The following is a 10845-nucleotide window of genomic DNA, read 5'->3' on the forward strand; positions in this document are numbered from 1 at the left end:
CTTCTCTTCGGCCGGTAAGAATTTTAAACTATTTTTATTTACTATATTATTTTGATTATTATTATTAATATTTTGTGTAATTTTATTAGGAAGAGGATTGTTCATCTCCTCGCGGGCTTCGTTCCTGGGCGATGATCTCCCGCCTTCATCACGCCCACTCGAGCGTTTCCCGAACACTTGGGACATGTTGGCGTGAACATATCTGGCTCCCCACAACGGTAGCAAAATATTTTCCGCTCTTTCGCCACACAATCCCGGAATCCGTGGTCACCTTGGCCACAGTTCCAGCAGCACAGCTTGGGCTTGCTCGTCAGGTGGGTTTCCTCAACCATAACCTCTTCCTCCTCCTCCAACAGTTCCAACTCTGGCTCTATCTCCTCCACTCGCATTCCGGATGACTGGAACTTCGGCCCCGAGCGATAAACTGGCCTCTGCTCCCGCCTGCGAAAGTGATGCTCCACCTCCACGCACTCTTCTCTCAGCTGCTCCAGATTACGGACCCGGATTGCGTAGACATATCTGGCGATCTCATCATCAAGTCCCTTCTTCACGACTTGCACCATATCGGACTCGGCCATGGGCGTGGTGAGTCTTGCTGCCAGTCTGCGCATCGCTCTAAAATAGTCCTCCACGGATTCTCCAGATTGCTGTCGCCGCTCGTGCAAGGCGCGTAACCGCTCAAATTCGCCGCTCGGAACCGGGACACTAACTCGTCCTTCAAATCTTCCCAGATCTCCGGAGGGCGCTCTCGGATAAATTGCCAATACCATTCGGCTGCCTGGCCTTTGACAAGGTGATAGAAATTATCCAGGACTTCATCCCACGAGCGTCGGTTCTGCCTCCGTAGGAACTCGACCCGGAAGACGAAATCTTCCACCGTCATCTTGTTGGGATCTGGGTCGCCGTCGAAGTGGATGTCCCACTTGTCCACACGTCCCCATCTGGAGCCTCTCCAATCATCTCTCCTTTCCTCTGGCGATGCGAACCTCCGACTTGATGGCTCGCGATTCTGCCTTCCTGCGCTTGGAACCGGATCCTCGATGTCCATTCTCCGGAACCAGTCTTGGCTTAACCTCTCCGGCTTCCTTGGAGGCTGCGGTGGATTTTGCATGACATCATCCCTGGACACCTTGGGCCTGCTGCCGGTATTTGCCCTCTCCGTGTACTCCTCTGGACATTGTTGGTAGCCGCCATCCTGTGTATTGCCACCACCTCCGGTCTGGCCTTTTCCTGTTCCCGTATCCTGGATCATCTCCACGTTCTGCCGTAGGGGTGTCATCGCCTCCGTTATGGCACCCATCAGTTCCATAAAGCCGCGCCGTATCTCCTCTTGTAGCGTCCTACTGATGGTTTCTGCCATGGCTCCTCTTTGTGTCTCCTGAGCTTGCGCGATGGCGACATTTATGCCGGACACTATTTCTGAGGACAGCGCGATCGGATTTCCTGGCAAGTTCCAGCTGTCCTCACCGCCCTCGGCACCTCGGCTATCGTCGTTTTGCATTTGTTCGCGGACGAATCCTGGCGGCGGAGTCCTACGAGTCATTTTCCGCTTAGACCGCAAGATGTAACTGCTCATCAACCTATCCCTAACTAACTCTAACGACCTATCCTATGTAATTATTAATCAATATTTTTATTTCTAGCAAATTTTTACAGGCAACCTTTTACGCGCTGTTCTTCTACACAATTCAAAATACGAAACGAGAAGGAACGTGTGAGTCGCTTCTAAAGACGCGACTCTACTTATACCCGTACTCAGTCAGTATTTACATTTTTGAGCATGATTTTTTAGAATTTTAGAATTAAAAAAAAAAATTTTACATTTAACATTTTTTTCCTACATCTGTTATCTACATCTACATATATTATGTATCTTCTACATCTAACATGTAGATTGTACATGTACCATTTAGATTCTACATCTCCTCCGCTAGGGGTTGCTCGCGCACTGAACGCGGCAGAGTGTGCGAGCGAGAAGGAAAATGAATTGCGTTGTCGTCGGCGGGAGGGGGAGGGGAAGCAACTGAAAATTAATTTCTTCATTCCGGCTATAATTATGATTCGATCTTATTCAGATTCGGCAATCTGGTAGATATGGGCATTCTCTACGATACTGCGTTTTTAGTTTTTTTGTGTGGGCGGAAGGGGGCGGGGCGAAATTTTGAAATACACTTGTAGCAGTGTGATATCACATGAGTCTGGAAACCAAATTTGGTTTCTCTAGCTCTTATAGTCTCTGAGATCCAGGCGCTCATCAAGACGGACAGACGGACAGACGGACATGGCTATATAGACTCGGCTATTGATGCTGATCAAGAATATATATCCTTTATGGGGCCGGAAACGTTTCCTTCTCTGCGTTACACACATCCACTTTTACCACAAATCTAATATACCCCTTAACTCTTTTTTGAGTACGGGTATAAAAAAAACACTAAAGGGGCAAAGGAACCACATAACTACAAGAAATACTCTGCACCGGACTTTCTACGTCTTTCCTCGTCCACTTTCTATACGTTTCGCGAGCGCTGTTGACGTCCCATCTTCTACAGAAGATTGAGAGTCAAGGGCGCTCAATTTCCTACCTCGCTGCTTCATGCCCACTACCCTACTGGACGTTCTGCACGGGATATTGTAGCTGCTCCGAGTGCTACGCGTGGCCGACTCATGTCCCCACGGGCCACTCGGAACAAACATCTCTTCGAGATACTACCCTCCCGATCCCATCCAGTGGTAAGTAGGGGAAGCAACATATCCCTATTTTGCCTTCATCTAACTACCGGTACTCTTTCTTTTCCAGGTACTCTTTTTTCGCACACCAGGCATCGAGACGGTTGCTAACTGGCTTGAGGATTCTCCCCTGCCAGTGCCAACCTAAGTCCCCATCTAGAGCTCCTGCTTCCCGTTGTCAGATAAGTGCAAACTGAACAAAACAAAAAAACAAATTTACTTTGTGGATTCTTTACATTTCCAGGTCCCCCAGCGCCGTGCATCTGTGAGCCAACAATTCAATCCCTCACAGGCCACCGGAACACCGACGGACCTAGGTTGTAAACTACCACCCGAGATAGCTTCTCTCCGCTGGACATTTATACTTTCTTCTAAGATTGGGCGCCATTATTGTTACGAACATCTTGGTGGTGGGGCAAGGCCGGCTAGCCAGTCATCCCAGGGCTGCATACTTCCCAAGCCCTCTGTTCGCACAACAAACCAAACAAATCGATCATCTCGGACAACATTTGAAACAGCTACAACAAAAACGGAAACTAACGTAACGACACATCAAAAATAAACCATACAGACGCTACTCGACAAATTACCTCCTACCGCTACGTGGACCAGGTTGAGGTGTTTGTCTTGTACCTCCGACGTACCCACCTACCAGAGATCCGGATCCGGATCTCGGGTCTCCCTGACATGTGCAGCATCTTCTTCATCCTCCCGTAGTCTCGGTTCGCTTTCCCCCCATTTTAAAACTTTAGCACTTCATCTTTTCGTATATTCAAATCAAATCTTACACACATTCTTTTTATATTCTAATAGCTCCTATCTGGTTTAGGTCGACCCCCTAATCCCCATCCTAATCTCTTCCTTTCTGCGACCTAAATTATGGGCATGGGCGTATTATATTAAATATGATTAAATAAATAAATAATTATAAATAGGGACAATTACATATATAATACCAAATAAATAAATAAATAAATATAATTAAAGGTAAATAAATAAATAAATGTATAAACAGATATGTGACGGCCTAGTGGGTTCTAAAGTATGTGTATATATTTAAATGGGATTTAATCAAATCTTTGCTGGAAGACGGGGACGATATTCTGGGGTCCACTTCCAGTCCGGGCGAAGGACCATGCCGCTGTGGACAGGACGGCGGAACTTTTGTTTTTGTTCCTGTTTTTTTTTTCCAGCTTTGCTCGTCTATCTGCCTCCGATCCGTCCCGCTAGGCAGCTCTACTTCCTCCCTGACTTAATAATTATTTTTTTTTTTTTTTTGAGAGCCCGATCCGTAAAACGATTTTTTTTTTGTTCTGTCTTCCGCCAACGATTTTTTTTGATCTCTCCCTTACTGCCTAAGCTTCCCATACCTATATCGTTGGTCGATCTCTTCTATTGCCCTTGAACCAGGTTCAAGGGCATGGCCTACTCTTCCTGGTAACCGCTCTCTCCCCTTAAGGGTGTGTGGGTGAGTTGGCTCCGGGACACCGGTATGTGAGAGGCGAGGCTCTCCTCTCTCCACAAGGGAATTCAAGAGCGCGCGGATCTCTCATAGTTTTAAGATCGCCCGACTAGGGGGCGCCACTATCCGCTCACCACTACCCCTTCAACCTCGGCCTTGCCACCCTGTCTGGAAATCTTTCCTCTTCATGCAAACACCATGCAAATTATTTCATCGATTACCCTGAAATGCAACAGATTATTAATTGGTGAGTCTAATTGGTTCCAAACAATCTTGGGTATTTCGCTGATGTCTCCTATATATGACAAAGACAATGTTCCCTGATCTTCTGTTTCTATACTGTGATGAGGAATTAGAATCTTATCAGTAACTCGAGCAGTACAATCCGACCTAATTGTTAAAATCCCCTGTTCCGGCAAATCTACTATCTCTAAGCTTGTGGTGCCGCATTGTATCCTAGCCCTTGCATTATCCTCAACCTTAAAAAACCAACTACTTTTTCTTTCCAACTCTATCCAATACGACTTGCTCTCCACTATTGACTTATATATGCAATTTGATGCTCTATTTGGTTTGAAAGGCTTCAATTCACAACTGCCATCGCTGGCACTACTCCAAGGCCAACTTCCTTCACAAACTCTTTTATTAGATTGCCACCTTTTGCACTTATTGAGGTTAGATTCTTTCATAAGGTGATATGCATCTATCTCGAAGTTATAAACTAAATACTGAACATCGACGTGCACCATAATCATGCGTTCTTCAATTCTGATTGGTATTGGAACAACTTTAAATAACGCTGACGCATGTCGACCAAACAAAGGTATCTTCGCGTATATTATAAGTCTTTTGTCAACAAATAAGCCCCTAGCTGTTAGCAGAGAATAAACTTCTTTTAGCTCTGTGCCAGTTCTTTTCCCTGGCAAAACGTAATTTTCTGATAAATTATCTTTTATTTTTGAAATCTCACCCTTTAATTGACTGGGCTTTAAAATGTTAGTATTAAGTCGACCATGATTAATATCTATTAATAAGCTTATGATTCCAGATTGTATTTTCTCGCATTCATCTATTATGTTACTTAATTGTTTGGTTATCATGAAGAATTTGATAGATTCTCTGTACACATAATATGATTCTTGTAGTGTAGCAGTCATATTCTCAATTCGCGTATTCATTCCCTTAAAATTCCTATTTACCTCATCAGTTTTGACATTCTCGATGAACTTCTAGTATGCCTTTTTTGCTGGATCTCTTCAGTGTCAGCCTAAACCTTGGCGACAGACTTAATTCCGTCTAAGGGACGAATTTTACTGATGGGTCTAGTGGTAAATCCATCTTGCAATTTTACCTCTACCACTCTGACCTTTTCATCTTTGCCTTTATGGATTTTTTCCACCTTTCCTATTGGCCATCTGGCTGGATGACAATTTTCATCTTTTAAGATGACAATTTGTCCTTCTTCTATATTAGGACTTTCCCTCTTCCATTTGTGCCTCTGCTGAAGAGTATGCAAATACTCCTCTTTCCACTTCACCCAGAAATCTCTTTTTATCTTTTGGATTAGTTTCCACCTATCTAGATTTCCAATTTTTTCATCTGTCATTGGCTCCTCTATATCTAATGGTGGTCTTCCAATCAAAAAATGACCTGGGGTAAGAACCTCTTATTGATCAACTCCATTTTCTGCAGAATATAAAGGTCTTGAGTTCAAACATGCCACTATTTGACACAAGAGCGTTGACATCTCTTCGTATGTTAGGCTGTTGTCCCCGATAACCCTTTTAAGATGATACTTCATGGATTTTAATCCAGCCTCCCAGATACCTCCGAAGTGCGGTCCTGCCGGGGGGATAAAATGCCAATCAATTCTATCTTTTTCAAGTTGCGCAGCAATCATAGTATTTTCTTGGTTTGCTGTAACCACATCTTGATCTAACTTTCTTGAAGCTCCTCGAAATTTGTTCCGTTGTCGGAATAGATGTTGGCACATTTACCGCGTCTAGCGATAAATCTTCTAAGTGCTGCTAAAAATGCATCAGAAGTTAAATCACTGACCATTTCTAAATTTATGGCTTTGGTAACCATACAAACAAATACAGCAATATATCCATTATATGTCTTTTGCCCACGAGTTTTGGAACATTTGACGTAATAAGGACCTGCATAATCTATTCCAGTATTTAAGAACGGGTATTTGTTATTTTGGATGACCCGCAGCTTACATTGAACTTAAATAAATCTTTTTGGGGTTCCCATTTAAGTCCCAGAGTCTTAACACTTTCATTCTCAATAATACTAAGAACTTTATTGTCACCAGTGTCTTCCACCGTTTCTATTATTTCCGAATTGTTGGAAATCCATTTTCTTAAATTAAATCCAACTTTTAGTAGTTCGTTTGAAATTAATTTAATATAATTTTTTGCGTCTTTTATAGAATACGCGCCAGTCATTCCGGTCAATCCGGTCATCCATGTAGAAATCATTCCTAATTATTTCACTAATTTTTATACCCGTACTCAAAAAAGAGTTAAGGGGTATATTAGATTTGTGGTAAAAGTGGATGTGTGTAACGCAGAGAAGGAAACGTTTCCGACCACATAAAGTATATATATTCTTGATCAGCATCAATAGCCGAGTCGATATAGCCATGTCTGTCTGTCCGTCTGTCTGTCCGTCTTGTTGAGCGCCTAGATCTCAGAGACTATAAGAGCTAGGGCAACCAAATTTGGTTTCCAGACTCATGCGATATCCCACTGCTACAAGTGTATTTCAAAATTTCGCCCCGCCCCCTTCCGCCCCCACAAAGGACGAAAATCTGTGGCAGGCACATTTTTAAAGATACGATAAAACTAAAAACGCAGTATCTTAGAGAATGCCCATATCTACCAGACTGCCGAATCTGAATCAGATCGGATCATAATTATTGCCAGAATGAAGAAATTAATTTTCAGTTGCTTCCCCTGTGCCCTCCTTACAACGACAACGCAACTCATTTTCCTTCTCGCTCGCACACTCTGCCGCGTTCAGTGCGCGAGCAACCCCTAGCGGAGGAGATGTAGAATCTAATTGGAACATGTAAAATCTACATGTTAGATGTAGAATATACATTGTATATGTAGATGTAGATATCATATGTAGCAAAAAAATGTAAAATGTAAAAATTTTTTTTTTTTTCTAAAATTCTTAAAAATCATAAGCTCAAAAATGTATATACTGACTGAGTACTGGTATAAGTAGAGTCGCGTCCCCAGAAGCGACTCGCACGTTCCTTCTCGTTTTGTTCTGGCATTTGTCCGCTATATCCACCAGAACTCTGGTGGCCAAATATGGAGCAGATGCAGTACCATAAGTGACGGTTGTCAATTTGTAATTTTTAATTTTTTCCACCGGAGAATTTCTCCATAAAATGTATTGATATTTTTGATCTTTTTCAATTATTTTTATCTGACGGTACATTTTTTCGATGTCCGCAGATACAACATATTCCCATTTTCTCCACTTAATAATGATATCAAAAATATCTTTTTGAACTCGTGGACCAATCCACATTATATCATTTAAGCTTTTATTATTATTAGTTTTGGCTGAAGCGTCAAAAACTACTCTTAGCTTGGTCGTTAGGCTTGAATCTCTAATCCCTTCATTATTTACTTCAACCATATGTCCTAAGTCCATATATTCATTCATGAACTTAGTATAGTCCACCTTAAGTTTTTGCTTCCTTTCTAACTTTTTCTCCAAATTCATAAAACGAGCTATTGCTTGTTTCCTTGAATCTCCCAAGGTGACATCTTCTTTAAATGGAATTGACACAATGTATCGCCCATCTGAATCTTTCTTTGTTGTTCTTATGAAGTTGTTTTCACATAATTCAGATTCGATATCATTTTTGTCTTCTTCCTTCATTTCCCAATATCGATCCATATCTTTTAATTCGATAGTGGTTGCAACAATTGCCTCTTTTCCTTTCGATTTTTTACACCCAGAGACAATTCACCCGAAATCCGTTTTTTGACCCAAGAGCCCATTGATTTTAACAATTCCATTCTGTAGAATATGAGCGTATAAATTTGCCCCAATTATAAGGTCAACACGGCCAGGTTTATTAAAATCGGGGTCAGCTAAATTATACTTTTCCCATTTTAATTTGTCAACATTCACGGTGTTGACTGGAAAAGCCTTCATTAGTTTTGGCAGTATTATGGCTTCAACCTTTAAATTTTTTTGTAAATCTTCACTTTTAATTTGAAGATTTACTTTGTGCTTCGATATGCACTTCCCCGTGGACGATACGCCACTGATCTCTGTTTGAGATCGAATTTTTTTTAATTTCAGAATCTGCGCAGATTCTTCTGAAATAATTGTACTTTGTGACCCACTGTCAATCAAAGCCCTCAATGTTTTAAATTGTCCATTAGAAGATTTTATTTGAACACGCGCTGTAGCTAACAACGCTTGTTCCGACGTCATGCAAGTGTTAACTTTTTCATTTTTTTTATTGTTTACATAATTAATATGTAGCATGCTATGGTGATTTCTTTTGCACAGCGAACATGATGTTTCGCTAGTGCATTTCTTACTATTGTTAAGTAGTTTAAGTTTCATTTGTATTAACACAGTGGTAAGAATAGCCCTAATGGCACGGGCACGCATCGAGTAACATAATGTGAACTATCGATAGACTATCGGGGACCGGCGTCGATACCGGGTCGGCCGCCCCCGCCCCCGCACCCCCCCCGCCCAACCCCCCCCGCCCCCCCCCCCAGGCCCAACCTAGCCCTTGGAGGACAGCGAGGAGTGTAAAATTACATTGTATTTAAAGATAAGAAGCCAACTAACACGCTATTAAATAAAGCATTTATTTATATAACCGCGTGCTTGCCCCTTATTTCATCGGAAGAACCCCATCACAACTTCAGAAGTGGGATAAAGGAAACGTGCCTACAATTTAAAGGAATTTTTTTCACCACTCATACATTCAGCACATAAGACTCCGGTAGCAGAAGGGAGATAGCACTACATATTCGGTACAGTTAGATTGCGGCGTGGCGTCGTATTTTCGGCAGAATATGGACAAACACGAGGTTTCAGAGTGGCTGATCGAAAATAACATTGAGTTTGATCAGGCTGCAACATTCAGACAGCTTCGGCAACTGGCAATGGCAAATGGCGCTAGCGTATGAAAGAATCGAGAATAAGGAAATAAAAGCAAACGTTCCAGAAATTTCGCCAGACGCACAAGCTAAGAGGCTGGAAGCCGAACGCCTTATGATAGAAGCAGAGATATGTTTGCTCCAGAGGAAACAAGCCCTGGAAGAACTGCGCAAGGGGAGCGTGGACGAATTGGCCAACTTCAAGGAGATTATGCAGATTATGGAACCGAATGCAGGAAAAGTAAACAGCGCTCATGCTTGGATCGAAGATTTTGAGCTGAACTGCAAGGGGACGGATGCGTTTAAGCTCAGGTGCGTGCGACGCTTAATGAAGGCGGACACGGACGCAGAATCGTTTCTGAAAGTAAACAAGGCTACGTCGTATGCTGCCTTTAAGAAAGATTTCCTGGACACATTCGGCAGGATTTCCTCAATGGTAGAGGTAATAAACACGCTCAAATCTACGTTTTATTGCCCGGGAAAGATGTCAGTTATAGGTTATGTGCTGCAAATGCAAGAAATCGCGCAACGAGCTCCGATCGACGAAGAACAAGCCGTCCAGTTCGTGATCGACGGGCTAAAGGATGATTCCGCTGACATTGCTATATTCTATCCGGCCAAAACTATTGGCGAACTTGTGAAGCTGTCACACCGTTACGAAGAGATGCGTAAAAAACGTTGGAGCGCATCGGGACTCTTGGGACAGAAGAGCATTCCGGACAATAGTGGAGGTACTGTACGTTGTTACAATTGTTCGGGCGTGGGACACATCGCCAAGGAGTGTACAGAGCCCAAGAGGATGAAGGGCTCCTGTTTCCGTTGCGGATCCATGGGCCATTCTATCAAGAACTGCAAGGCCCCACCACCTTCAGGGAATACAGCGGTGGCATTATCGGATCAATTCCGACAGGAAGAAACTACCAAGGAGTTAGACGATAACGAAGTGGCAGTAATAAACACGGTAAGAATCTCTTGCGACACTACAAATACGCCAGATAGGATTTATAATCAGTATACTTCTCTTTTTGATACGGGCAGCGCAATTAGTTTAATACGTCACTCCGCATTACCACTTCAATTAAGAGAAAACAGTTTGAAGGAAACGAACTTTAAAGGATTAGGAAGTTTTCGGTTATGTACATTTGGGAAGATCTGGATATTTATGTCATTTTCTGGTATTACGCACAGAATATTATGTTACGTTGTTCCAGATAACTACATTCCATATCCTATTTTATGTGGAAGAGATTTTTTAAGAAGATTTAACCTAAAATTAAAATTTTGTGAACCTATGGAAACGCCAAACATTGAACTAAAGGCAAATAAATATAATTTGGAAATTTCTGAAAAAATTCTGCACTGCATATTCAGTTCGGTGAAATCTGATAGGACTATTTTAAGTTGTAATCTCTGCAAAAATAAGTACATTTCAGCTTCCGAAAATCAAAACAATAAGGTAGAAGTGCAGGTTAGGCCCTCAGCTTCAGATCATTCAGC

General features: G+C 42.4%; 1 protein-coding gene across 1 annotated transcript; it reads left to right on the forward strand.

Annotated features, from left to right (window-relative positions):
- The first annotated feature begins 9380 nt into the window (after positions 1–9380).
- On the forward strand, positions 9381–10479 carry LOC121403792. The gene is made up of 2 exons (XM_041595685.1): positions 9381–10309; positions 10387–10479. The coding sequence occupies exons 1-2, from the start codon at positions 9464–9466 to the stop codon at positions 10393–10395; spliced, it is 855 nt and encodes a 284-aa protein (XP_041451619.1). The 5' UTR covers positions 9381–9463; the 3' UTR covers positions 10396–10479.
- The last annotated feature ends 366 nt before the right edge of the window (positions 10480–10845 follow it).

This window comes from Drosophila obscura, unplaced genomic scaffold (assembly GCF_018151105.1).
Source record: "Drosophila obscura isolate BZ-5 IFL unplaced genomic scaffold, ASM1815110v1 contig_75, whole genome shotgun sequence".
NCBI lineage: Eukaryota > Metazoa > Arthropoda > Insecta > Diptera > Drosophilidae > Drosophila > Drosophila obscura.